General features: G+C 34.7%; 1 protein-coding gene across 1 annotated transcript in view; it reads left to right on the top strand.

Moving 5' to 3' along the window:
- Window positions 1–2,976, top strand: part of ednraa (endothelin receptor type Aa) — a 46,151-nt gene extending 43,175 nt beyond the window's left edge. The window contains exon 8 of the mRNA XM_061922888.2: window positions 1,950–2,976. Within this exon, the coding sequence (XP_061778872.1) occupies window positions 1,950–2,087 (138 nt within the window). The 3' untranslated portion in view covers window positions 2,088–2,976. The remainder of the gene's footprint in view (window positions 1–1,949) is intronic.
- Window positions 2,977–14,686: the final 11,710 nt, after the last annotated feature.

Raw genomic sequence — 14,686 nt, forward strand, 5'->3', positions numbered from 1 at the left:
TAAGTAACTGAATTTTTTGCGTTTGAATTTTGTGAACTGAATTTTTTTTCTCCATCAAATAACGCTGACAATTTCATTGAATAAAAATGTGTCAGCAGAATGTTTGTGTTTAAAAATTCAGTTTGTTAAAATACAGTGTTTAAAAAAATAAAATCAGTGTGAAAAAATATTTGTATAACATTTTTGTGTAAAAGAATGTAGTGTATAAAAATATGTGTTGCTTCAAAACTCAAGACTCACTTTCACTAAACGAAGACTGAAGCCATCAATCCTGTTTCAGAACCAGCCGATGAGGTGCTCCGGTCTTAATTTACCAGAAGTGGGTCTTGAAATTTGGAACAAGGAATATTTCTGCACTGAATTTTTTTACACACAATTTTTTTTGCACTGAAATTTTTTCCACTGAATTTTGAAACTGTATTTAGACAAACTAATATTTCTGCACCAATTTTTTCTGCTCGTAATTGTTTTTCACAATGAATTTTTCTGCACCAAATATTTTTTTGCACAAACTTTTTTTACAATTTTTTTTGCATTGAAATTTTTTCCACTGAATTTTGAAACACTGTATTTAAACCAACTAATATTTCTGCGCCATGTTTTGTGCATGTAATTTTTTTTTTACACAATTCCTTTTTCTGCACCAAAAATATTTTTTTGCACTGGATTTTTTCTACACAAAATTTTTTTTGCACTGAAATTTTTTCCACTGAATTTTGAAACACTGTATTTAAACAAACTATTTCTGCACCAATTTTTTCTGCACATAATTTTTTTCCCCACAATGAATATTTCTGCACCAAATATGTTTTTGCACTGAATTTTTTTTTTACACAATTTTTTTTGCACTGAATTTTGAAACACTACTTAAACAAACAAATATGTCTGCACCAATTTTTTCTGCACGTAATTTTTTTTCACAATTAACTTTTCTGCACTGAATTTTTTTTGCACTGAATTTTTTTACACCATTTTTTTTTGCACTGAATTTTTTTCCATTGAATTTTGAAACACTGAATTTAAACAAACTAATATTTCTGCACCAATTTTTTTCTGCACTTAATTTTTTTTCCACAATGAATTTTTCTGCACCAAATATTTTTTTGCACTGAATTTATTTACACAGAATTTTTTTAGCACTGAATTTTTTTTGCACTTAAATTTGTTACACTGAATTTTGAAACACTGCATTTAAACAAACTAATATTTCTGCACAAATTTTTTTCTGCACGTAATTTTTTTCACAATGAATTTTTCTGCACCAAATATTCTTTTGCACTGATTTTATTTACACATTTTTTTTAGCACTGAATCTTTTTTTGCACAAAATTTTTTTTGTACTGAAACTTTTTCCACTGAATTTTGAAACATGGTATTTAAACAAACTAATATTTCTGCACCAATTTTTTCTGCAAGTATTTTTTTTTCCACAAGGAATTTTTCTGCACCAAATATTTTTTTGCACAGAATTTTTTTTTAGCACTGAATTTTTTTTGCACTGAAACTTGAAACAGTATTTAAACACACTGAGTTTCAAAACACACAAATGTACCTCAAACATTTTTATCCAATGAAATTGTCTGCATTATTTGATGTACAAAAATTTTGTTTACAAATTTTCAAATGCAAAAAAAGGCTTCTGCAAATTAACTTCCATACTAAACTAACAACAAAATCCATGCAAAAAATGTGACGCAACTTTACGCTTGTCTCGAAAATTTACGACCATGTTACGCCCATCCAGATGTGCACACAACAGCTAAGAGGCTAATGTGCACTGTTGGCTTTCTCGGTTCCACAGCCATGACGTTCCATGAGAGGCATGCACAGTGAGATGATTTATGAATCCACTCTGAGGTCCTAAACAGCAGGGACGTGTCTACAGCGCGGAGATAAAAACATGCCGACAACAGCACGCAGAGAAAAGCTAACCCGTGTTGTCTCCACAGTCGTGCTTGTGTTGCTGGTGCTACTCGGACAGCCAGCTGAGCAGCATCGGGCCCCTGAACGGCACCAGCATCCAGTGCAAGAGCCCCGAACCCAACAACGTGGCCACTGACCGCATCCTCAGGAAGGACAGCGACTGAGCGCGCATCAGAGGACTCTTTGCAACCGCTATAACCGCCTTAGCTAGCCCCCCCCCTACTTTATTATACGCATTAATAATAGGAACAAGACCCAAGTGTTGGAAAGGAAGTGAACAAAAGGACAGCAAGATGGGGAAGAATGCCGATAAAAAAAACTGAATTCTCGTCAGTGAGTCGCCATGATTCCAGTAAACGGTGGTGTGGTGACTGCGGGGGAAAAGCAAAGAAGCGGCAGTCAAAGGGAATGATGGGAAACAGGAAATTTGCAATCTTTGTGCAGGAACATTTTTCCCTTGAATGTTCAAATATTGTCCATCCATCCATTTTCTACCGCTTGTCCCTTTCGGGTTCACGGTAGGTGCCGGAGCCTATCCCAGTCGGTGCAAATCAGAGTTTTCACAAAACCGAGGGTCAAGTCCCAAAATGTTGATTTAATAGAATTCACATTAATACGCCATGAATACATTTATTATTATTATTATTATTATTATTATTCCGTTCAGTGACCGATGGCATTATTTTGCTATCCGAAAGTACTCGTGTTTCTTGCACACAGAAAAGTGGATTGGTGAATTTGAAGCAAAAAGTTAGCATCATGCTAACATAGTAGTGGGTGGATCTCACGTAAGAGGAAGAGGGGGGGTTAATCATTTTGCAATTCCGTCTGCTGAAAATGACGGGGATCGCCATTCTGTGGTCAATGTTGGGATTGCCACAAAACACATTTTAAAATATTCAACACTCCACTATAGCCGCCAAAATGGCAGTACATAGTGCACCCCCTTAATTTGTCACGTTTCACGTGTGAGGTATACCACGACGAATGGGGCAATGTGAATCGCCTTCCTACTGTAATAACTGGACAGCTTGGTTCAAATGTTCTACAATATGAAATAAGGGCTGTGAATCTTTGGGTGAAGCACGATTCAATTCGATTTTTGGGGGTATCGATTCAACTCAGAATCGATTCGAAACGATTCTCGATTCGAAATAAAAAAAAAATGTTTTTGTTTATTTTTATAAATAACATTGGGTGCTAGCTTTATGATTATCTACATTCCTACATAAAATAAACAGCTTTGATAAATTGTATATGACTTAAAAGACATCTGTTTTAAAAGTAAATAAATAAATTGTACCCAAACATAAGGCAACAGGAGAAGTATCTTCTTTATGGGTACCTACTTACAATGTATTTTCTTAATTTTCATGACTATTTACATTATAGATTGTCACATTATGCATTTGCACACTCTTGGCATTCTCTCCATGAGCTTCAAGAGGTAGTCACCTGAAAGGGTTTTCACTTCACAGGTGTGCTTGAAGCTCATCCGGAGAATGCCAAGAGTGGGCAAAGCAGTAATCAGAGCAAAGGGTGGCTATTTTGAAGAAACTAGAATATGAAACATATTAGCTATTTCACCTTTTTTTGTTAAGTACATAACCCCACATGTGTTCATTCATAGTTTTGATGTGACAATCTACAATGTAAAATAGTCATGAAAATAAAGAAAACGCATTGAAAACTTTTGGCCTGTACTGTAATATATAATTTAACAATTTTTTTATATTTTTTATTTGGTTAAGAATCGTGAATCATTCGAAAATCCTTTTGTTTTTGACACTCCCAATAAAGTACCAATGATAGTCAGACACACACTAGGTGTGATGAGATTATCCCCTGCATTTAACCCATCATCCTTGATCACCCCCCGGGCGGTGAGGGGAGCAGTGAGCAGCAGCGGTGGCCGCGCCCGGGAATCATTTTTGGTGATTTAACCCCCAATTCCAACCAAACAGTGCTAAGCTACGTCTTGTTTCTTTGGCATGTATCCCCTCCAAAAAGACAAACTGTACTATAGAGTATAACCTGTTTGTTTGAGTGTAAACACCTTTTTACGAGTTCAGTTGGAGTGTTTTGCACACAGGAAGAGTGGCAACAAATGTACAGAATCATCCTGCAGATTGTTGTCACGGCTGCATCTTGTCAAAATAAATATAGACGTCCTGTGCAAGTTTATGGTTTCCCCCCGTGTTGCTAAAGCGGGCTCCTTGGGGAAGTCGGAGGCGGAGGACGAGGAGGACGAGGACACATGTGCTTCCCTTCGGCATCTGTGAGAAAAGGGCGTCTGGGAATGATTTGGCGGCGCACTGTGACCCGCTGAGCCCTGTGGTCCCAGCCAGCCCCCCAGCCCCCCCCAGGCTTCCTGGTCTCCATCCATAGAGGATGTGGGACGCTCGTTTGCCTGCTTGACCGTGAGACTTTGACACGCACAACTCCATACACTGCAAAAAGTCAGTGTTCAAAAATAAGAAAAAAAAATACAAAAATGAGGGGTATTTTATTTGAACTAAGCAAAATTATCTGCCAATAGAACAAGAACATTTGGCTTGTCAAGACTTTCCAAAACAAGTAAAATTAGCTAATCTCAATGAACCGAAAAATACCTTAAAATAAGTATATTCTCACTAATCAGTGCACTTTTCTTGGTAGAAAAAAAAAATTTGACCTATTTGCTCAATATGTTGAAAAATATTCTTAAATTAAGTAAATGCTAGTGCCATTATCTTGACATAATGATATGCGCTCGGCATCAGGATTTTTTTTTCATGCTTGAAGTAAGAAATGATTACTTTAAAAAAGTAGTTTTATACTTGTGAGTGTTGATGACACAGCTTTGCAACAGTTGATATTCTAGTTTCAAGCATGTTTTACTCAATATAGCTCATCAAATCTCAGCAACAAGCTGTAATATCTTACTGAGATCATTTAGGACCAAAACCCTTAAAACAGTGGTTCTTAACCTGGGTTCGATCGAACCCTAGGGGTTTGGTGAGTCGGCCTCAGGGGTTCAGAGGTAAAGACACATCCGACTTATCGTGTAAATAAAAACTTCTCCCTATCAGCGTATTATGGATGACCCCATACAACGTTCCCTCTAATTTTCCATCTGATTTGCAGGTTGTTTGATTGATCGATTGAAACTTTTACTAGCAGACTTCAAAGGAAGAGAATACATTATATGAAACAGTACAGTTTACACAGTACAGTACATACTCCGTACAATTGACCACTAAATGGTAACACCCCAATAAGTTTTTCAACTTGTTTAAGTCCACGTTAATCAATTCATGTTAATGTGTGTAATTTGTTGTGAGTTCATGCACTGTGTTGGTTTTGTTCTTTGAACAAGGTGATGTTCATGCACGGTTCATTTTGTGCACCAGTAAAAAAAACATAATTTTTTCTTGAATTTGAAAAAAATAAACATTATATTTTTCACTAAAGAAGGGTTCGGTGAATGCGCATATGAAACTGGTGGGGTTCGGTACCTCCAACAAGGTTAAGAACCACTGCCTTAAAACACTAACCCTAACCCTCTAACCCTAACATAAAATCTGCTTAGTGCATACTTGCCAACCTTGAGACCTCCAATTTCGGGAAGTGGGGGGTGGGGGCGTGGTTAAGACAGGAGGAGTATATTGACAGCTAGAATTCACCAAGTCAAGTATTTCATACACACACATATATATATATATATATATATATATACATATACATATATATACATATACATATATATATATTATATATACATATACATATATATATATATATATATATATATATATATATATATATACACATATACATATACATATATATATATATATATATATATATATATCCTGAAATTATGCAAACAAAACTGTGTTTAGATAATTGATACTTCAAACTTGCATAAATAAATCTTAAGGAATATAACATAACTTGGCTTCTGAGAGTTTCAAAATGTAATGAATAAAATGCTAAAGTTGTTGATAAACAAGCAATTATTTTAATAATTAAATATGGTCATTTTAAATGAATTATTATGATAATTCAAAATCAATTATTTCAAATATGTTTATTTTAATGTATAATTCTAAGGCTGGATGTAATAAGGAGTCAGGAAAAAAATACAAAGAAAAATACAATTAATTTTAGCAAAATATAGTAAAAATTTTTATTTTTTTATTTTTTTTTAATTAATAAATATATTTATTTTTAGGTAAGATAAACAAAATAATACAATTTATCTCTAGTCTGGATGATTTAGTTCTTGTCACCCTGTTGTCCTCCCGTCATAAAAAAAGGCTGTCCTCACTCAGGTCCGCATGGAGCTGGAGGGGGCGTGGCCTCCAGCTCTGGCTGAAAATCGGGAGATTTTCGGGAGAATATTTGTCCCGGGAGGTTTTCGGGAGAGGCGCTGAATTTCGGGAGTCTCCCGGAAAATTCGGGAGTGTTGGCAAGTATGGCTTAGTGAGAAGAATGATCTTATCAGACAGAAAATAAGCAAATATCACCCTAATTTGAGATATTTAATCTTACTTAGATTTCAGTTTTTGCAGTGTATTTAAGTGCAATAATATCGAAAGTTGAGACATGTTTTTAGACATGTTTTTTTGGGGCGGTACAGCTCGGTTGGTAGAGTGGCCGTGCCAGTTCAGGTTCGATCCCCGCTTCCACCATCCTAGTCTCTGCCGTTGTGTCCTTGGGCAAGACACTTTACCCGCCTGCTCCCAGAGCCACACTACACAAAGTTAGTGTTCAAAAACAAGAAAAAAAATAATACAAAAATTAGGGGTATTTTATTTGAACTAAGCAAAATTATCTGCCAATAGAACAAGCTTGTCAAGACTTTCCAAAACAAGTAAAATGGGCTAACCTCAATGAACCCAAAAATACCTTAAAATAAGTATATTCTCACTAATAACTGTACTACTATATGAGTACGTATGTTCTATTGTTTCATTGAAAATAAAACAGCAAAGTCCATTTGGCTGTCATCTGTTTTAATTATGAGACACAATTGTGTCAAAGTCATGATTTCATTTTTTTTTTTACATGCTTGAAATAAGAAATTATTTTACTTTAAAAAAGTAGTTTTATACTTGTGAGTGTTGATGACACAGCTTTGCAACAGTTGATATTCTAGTTTCAAGCATGTTTTACTCAATATAGCTCATCAAATCTCAGCAACAAGCTGTAATATCTTACTGAGATCATTTAGGACCAAAACCCTTAAAACAAGTAAAACACTCTAACATAAAATCTGCTTAGTGAGAAGAATTATCTTATCAGACAGAAAATAAGCAAATATCACCCTTATTTGACATATTTAATCTTACTTAGATTTCAATTGTTGCAGTGCACCCGCACTGATTTAAATGTAACTTAGATATTGGGTTTCAATCAATCAATCAATCAATGTTCACTTATATAGCCTAAATCACAAGTGTCTCAAAGGGCTGCACAAGCCACAACGACATCCTCGGCTCAGATCCCACGTCAGGGCAAGGAAAAACTCAACCCAATGGGACAATGAGAAACCTTCACTATGTAAAAGAGCTTTGAGTCACTACACTGCAAAAACTGCAATCTAAGTAAGATTAAATATCTCAAATAAGAGTGATATTTGCTTATTTTCTGTCTGATAAGATAATTCTTCTCACTAAGCAGATTTTATGTTAGTGTTTTACTTGTTTTAAGGGTTTTGGTCCTAAATGATCTCAGCAAGATATTACAGCTTGTTGCTGAGATTTGATGACCTATATTGAGTAAAACATGCTTGAAACTATTTTTGTCCAAATGTCCAAAACACACCGAGCAATGGTGCACAGGAAGGCGGGGAAGACGAGGGGAAAAGGCGGCCAAAATGGTCAAAAGTCCCAATTTTGTCGAGAATACCTCCCCGGGTTCCAGTCCCCTAAATCCCGCAGCACAAATCCCAGGATGCAAAAAATGTCCAAAACGCGCCCAGCAAAGTCCCACGGGAAGTGGGGAGAGAAAAGTGAGAAAAGTCGTCAAAAGTCCACAAAAATGTTCAAAATACCTACCCAGGTTCGAGTCCCACAAGTCCCGGCCCCGGCCGCGCAAGTCCCGGGATGCCCAAAATGTCCATAACACACCCAGCCGAGTCCCACGGGGAGGAGTCCCAAAAATGTTCTAAATACCTACCCAGGTTCGAGTCCCACATGGAGTGCCATGTGGACTCGAACCCGGGTGTGATTTTTTAACATTTTACCGACTTTTCTCACTTTTCTCCCCGCCTTCCCATGGGACTTTGCTGGGCGCGTTTTGGACATTTTGGGCATCCCGGCTGGCGGCGGAACTTGTGGGACTCGAACCTGGGTAGGTATTTTGAACATTTTTGGGACTTTTGCCGACTTTTCCAACATTTATCCCCCACCCTCCCCGTGGGACTCGGCTGGGTGTGGTATGGACATTTTGGGCATCCCGGGACTTGCGCGGCCATACCTAAGATTTTTTGTTAGAGTGTTTTACTTGTTTTAAGTGTTTTGCTCCTAAATGATCTCAGTTAGATATTACAGCTTGTTGCTGAGATTTGATGAGCTATATTGAGTAAAACATGCTTGAAACTAGAATATCAACTGTTGCAAAGCTGTGTCATCAACACTCACAAGTATAAAACTACTTTTTTAAAGTAATCATTTCTTATTTCAAGCAAGAAATGGACGGGTTTATATAACGATGGTTAAAATCAGGCACTTTGAAGCTTTTTTTTAGGGATATTGCGTGATGGGTAAAATTTTGAAAAAAACTTCGAAAAATAAAATACGCCACTGGGAACTGATTTTTAATGGTTTTAACCCTTCTGAAATTGTGATAATGTTCCCCTTTAATAATGACTAGTTAAGAGCCAATATGTTACTAATGTGCATGTTAATAAGCAACTAATTAATGGTGAATATGTTCCCCATACTAAAGTGTTACCAATGTTTTTTTACTGGTGCACAAAATGAACCGTGCATGAACATCACCTTGTTCAAAGAACAAAACCAACACAGTGCATAAACTCACGACAAATTACACACCTGCCAATCAGTGTGACTTCTGCTGTTGCCGTATCCGTAATACGCCGATAGGGAGAAGTTTGTATTTACACGATGAGTCGGGTGTGTCTCGACCCCTGCCGAACCCCTGAGCCTGACTCACCGAACCCCTAGGGTTCCATCGAACTCAGGTTAAGAACCACTGCCTTAAAGTCATACAACTTGGTAGGTTACATATGCTAACTCAGGGGTGCTCATTACATCGATCGCGAGCTACCGGTCGATCTCGGAGGGTGTGTCAGTCGATCACCAGCCAGGCATTAAAAAAATAGTCCTAAAAATGAGCGATCATAAATCTTCACTATGACGTCACTTTTGTCACTTGATTGACATTCACGGCACCCGAGGGTCTTCTGAGATGACGCTGGCTGCTGCCAGCTCATTAAAATTACCGACTGGAAGACAAGAAACACTTTATTTCAACAGACTCTGGGGCCGTACCGGTCGTCAAAACTCCAAAGACCGACTGCACAGTTGCACAGTTGCGCTAACAAAATAAGAGTCTCAGAAAGCTGGCGTGCACAGGCTAGCAAGCTACGGAGTTTGCCGACAATGTATTTCTTGTAAAGTGTATACAAAGGAGTACGGAAGCTGGACAAATAAGATGCCAAAAACCAACCACTTTCATGTGGTATTGGACAGAAAGGAGGACTTTTTTTCTCCTCCATTCGAAAATGCGGACGTTATCATCACTACTGTCCAATCAATGAAAGTCATCAGAATCAGGTAATACACCAACTTATATTCTTGTCTTCATGAAAGAAAGGAATCTATATGTGTTAAACATGCTTATATTATCTTTTAACACCTTTAACTTATCAACAATATTAACTATATGTGTTAAACATGCTTGTATTATCTTTAAACACCTTTAACTTGTTAACAATATTAACTATATGTGTTAAACATGCTTGTATTATCTTTAAACACCTTTAACTTGTTAACAATATTAACTATGTGTTAAACATGCTTGTATTATCTTTAAACACCTTTAAGTTGTTAACAATATTAACTATATGTATTAAACATTCTTGTATTATCATTAAACACCTTTAATTTATTAACAATATTAACTGTGTTAAACATGCTTGTATTATTATTAAACACCTTTAACTTGTTAACAATATTAACTATATGTGTTAAACATGCTTGTATTATCTTTAAACACCTTTAACTTGTTAACAATATTAACTATATGTGTTAAACATGCTTGTATTATCTTTAAACACCTTTAACTTGTTAACAATATTAACTATGTGTTAAACATGCTTGTATTATCTTTAAACACCTTTAAGTTGTTAACAATATTAACTATATGTATTAAACATTCTTGTATTATCATTAAACACCTTTAATTTATTAACAATATTAACTGTGTTAAACATGCTTGTATTATTATTAAACACCTTTAACTTGTTAACAATATTAACTATATGTGTTAAACATGCTTGCATTATCATTAAACACCTTTAACTTGTTAACAAAAACATATATTTCATAAATAAGTAAATATAAATTATATATATGAATGAGGTAGATCCCCATGACTTGATCAATTGAAAAGTAGCTCGCCTGCAGAAAAAGTGTGAGCAACCCTGTGCTAACTGTTAGCATGCCAAAATAAACATGTTAACTTCTTTTAGCCTATTTTGACCACGTATGCCTTGGTACTTAACACGTGCTAACTTTTTTTTTTTAGCTAATTTCACAAGTGTGCACCTCAGAGTCCTGTAACTTGGTAGTTAATGCATGCTAACTGTTAGCATATACTGTAATTTTTTTTCTGTAATGACAACTTTTATACATGTTACTGTTTCATAACTACTGTATACATGTCACAATTTGAATTTTGTTTAACTTTAGCAATAAAACGGCACAAAAAAATCAAATGGACATAAATGCAAACTTTATCCCATTTCTCGGTGTCCAAAGGAATGGACACAACGTCCTTTAAAGCGACAATTCCTTTCGGGTGTGATTAAACACAACATATGTCTACCCACCCCATCCCTTACGACTTTGGCCGTGCACGACGCGCCCCGCGAGCGATCCACCGTGGCGCTGGCTCCCTTGCATGACTGGTGGCAAAGACCATGTCTTATTCATAAAAGCCAAAAGGAGGGATTTAAAATTAATGAACAATCTGTCCTGAAACAAGCGGTGATTTCTGTGACTGTGGGCCACTGGAGACGCGGTGCAAACGGGGAGGAAAGTTCTGGCTGACGCCGCCAACAACACTGTAGGTCCAATTATTCATACCCCCCGAAAAAAAACAGCACAAATTGTTTTTTCCATTTTTGTTTTGCAGGTTAAAGTGTTTTATATATTGTGCTCCTGAGTTAATATTGCTGATCAATTAACATTTTTGGAGTTTATTTAATTTCATTTTTCAGTATCAAATGGTTTAAGTCAGTCAAGAAAATTCAGTTTAAATTTTTTTTTTTTATATATATATATATATATATATATATATATATATATATATATATATATATATATATATATATATATATACATATATATATATATATATAAATTTCAGACAAATTATAAATAAAAAACACATTAATAAAGTTATTGTTTGTTTTAACATCATCTATATTTATATGTATGTATATATATATATATATTTTTTTTTAATTAATGTTGATAAGGATACAATGTTATGCAGAGGTGTACTTATAACAATTTTACAGACAAAACATACTATTTATAGTCACGACGGAGAGTGGGGGGGTGCAAAAAGTTTTTTTCTTCATGGTTATTGGGACTTATTTTTACACTTGAACAGTGAGTAATGATAAAAAGCCTTATGCAGTAAGGTAAACAATGAGAGGTTTTCATTTGTTTACAGTTGTAATAAATACACTGCAAAAACTCAGTGTTCAAAAACAACACAAAATAATACAAAAATTAGGGGTATTTTATTTGAACTAAGCAAAATTATCTGCCAATAGAACAAGAACATTTGGCTTGTCAAGAATTTCCAAAACAAGTCAAATTAGCTAACCTGAATGAACCCAAAAATACCTTAAAATAAGTATATTCTCACTAATAACAAGTGCACTTTTCTTGGTAGAAAAAAAAAGACCTTTTTGCTCAATATGTTGAAAAATATTCTTAAATTAAGCAAATGCTAGTGCCATTATCTTGACATAATGATATGCGCTAGGCATCATGATTTTTTTTTTCATGCTTGAAGTAAGAAATTATTACTTTAAAAAAGTAGTTTTATACTTGTGAGTGTTGATGACACAGCTTTGCAACAGTTGATATTCTAGTTTCAAGCATGTTTAACTCAACATAGCTCATAAAATCTCAGCAACTAGCTGTAATATCTTACTGAGATCATTTAGGACCAAAACCCTTAAAACAAGTAAAACACTCTAACATAAAATCTGCTTAGTGAGAAGAATTATTTTATCAGACAGAAAATAAGCAAATGTCACCCTTATTTGAGATATTTCAGTTTTTGCAGTGTAATGTTTGACTTGTACCCCAACTTTTGCGACTTTTTGTTACTTAAAACATAACCTGGGAAGGTTTTACAATGGAGAGTTTGACCCTGGAATGGATTATTTCCATTTTCATTGTTATCTTTCAGGAAATGTGTGTTGATAATGCAAATAATATCTGATATTGAAGCTGGTATATCAAATAGTTATAATATTTTGCATTGGTATTACACTCACGCGTTGCAATTTGATTTTAGCGATGGTCTAGGGAGGACTCATTAAAAAAGCAAATGTATATTTCTTTTAGGCTAAAGTGCACCTACAGGTTTGTTAACATCAGACGACATTAACCATGTTTTATTCACTAGGAATGTATTCATTTTAGTCTAAAAAAAACTGTTTTAGTCTAAAAAAAAAAGGGGGGGGGGCTCGCGGGTCTATTATAAAATTAAAATAAAGCAAAAAAACTAGTCATATGTGAAAAACAGAATAAAACAATGTTACAATGTAAAGAGAAAAAGCTGACATGTTGCTACTAAAAATGAATTTGAAGTATTTTTATATAGTTTGTTTATTTTAGCCATTGTACAAAATAAATACGCCAATACAAACATATTTTGTGGCTTTTTTTATTCATAATAGTCCTATGTGCAATTAAACATTATATGTGCAATCACATACTTATATTGTAACTCACTATGATACTTGAAATATCTTTCTCATTTTAGTTTATTTGCAAACACCTTGAGAGGTGCCTATCTCATTTAGATTGTAGATTGTGTGTTTTTTTGTTTTACTTCATTTGTTTTCATAATAGACATGCACACTGACATAGCCTTGGCAATGTTGTTGTTGTACAATGACAACAACAGTGTTCTATTCTATTCCTCAATGGCAAACTTGTTGACCCCAATGATCTATAAACTGCATGCTTACTAAATTAATTTGACTACTTTCTGTAGTACTTTAGTTAATACTATTTATTAATTTTTATTTTTTTTTATACCCACGTTTACTTTTTTCCTGTTTTCCTATACATAGTCTAAAAAAGGGGGGTCAAATGTGAAAATCAGAATAAAACAATGTTACAATGTAAAGAGAAAACGCTGACATGTTGCTACTAAAAATGAATAGAAACACATTTGACTTTAAATGTTTTTATATATTTTATTAATTTTAGCCATTTTACAAAATAAACAAATAGACATATTTTGTGGTTTGTGGCTTTTTATTTTTCATAATAGTCCTATGTGCAATTAAAAATGATATGTGCAATCACAGACTTATATTGTAACTCACTATGATACTTGAAATATCTTTCTCATTTTAGTTTATTTTAAACACCTTAACAGGTGCCTATCTCATTTAGATTGTAAATTGTGTGTTTGTTTTTTTTTTACTTAATTTGTTTTTATATTAGACATGCACACTTTTGTTGTTGTACAATGAAAACAAAAGTGTTCTATTCTATTCCTCAATGGCAAACTTGTTGACCCCAATGACCTATAAACTGCATGCTAAATGAATTTGACTACTTTCCGTAGTACTTTATTTACTAATAAAAAAAATATTTATACCTAAGTTTAGTTTTTCCTGTATATATTGCACATATTCCACCACAACAGATAAATAAAATCTTAGTTTACTAAGGTAATTGTTTACTGGTAATTGTTAAATAACGTCGCCATCTGCTGGAGAACGTGCGGCACAACCAAACTATCCTCTCAGAAGGGGCGGGGGGGAAAGCATTGTTTAGATCCTCTTCTCTGATTGGTCCGTGACATAAACGCCACCAATCCCATCAGGGATTGGAGGCGGGGCTCCAGTATGTAGCCGGAAGTACCCGAGCACAGGAAGTACTTTGGAAAGTTTGAGCCTCATTACGAAGCACATTCAGCAATAACTACTTTAAATTGACGATAAACGCGAGTATTTAATTATTTATTTTTTTACAAGTAAACCGTTTAACACTGTGCTTTAGATTTAGCGACTTCTGAAATGGACCATGTGTATATTTTGGTCTAAAACAATTGTTTTAATCTAAAAAAATTGTTTTTAAATAAACCCAAAAAACTGGTAAAATGTGAAAAACAGAATAAAACAATGTTACAATATGTAACCGATGGTTTATATATGTCGCCTATACTGTATATAACTACAAAATAACAAACACGGAGGCTGCAGTTTTACCACTTTATTTCCTTTCTTTCAAAACCTCCGCTGCACTACAACGTGTCACCACTTCCG

The sequence above is a fragment of the Nerophis lumbriciformis genome, linkage group LG27, assembly GCF_033978685.3.
Source record: "Nerophis lumbriciformis linkage group LG27, RoL_Nlum_v2.1, whole genome shotgun sequence".
Lineage (NCBI taxonomy): Eukaryota > Metazoa > Chordata > Actinopteri > Syngnathiformes > Syngnathidae > Nerophis > Nerophis lumbriciformis.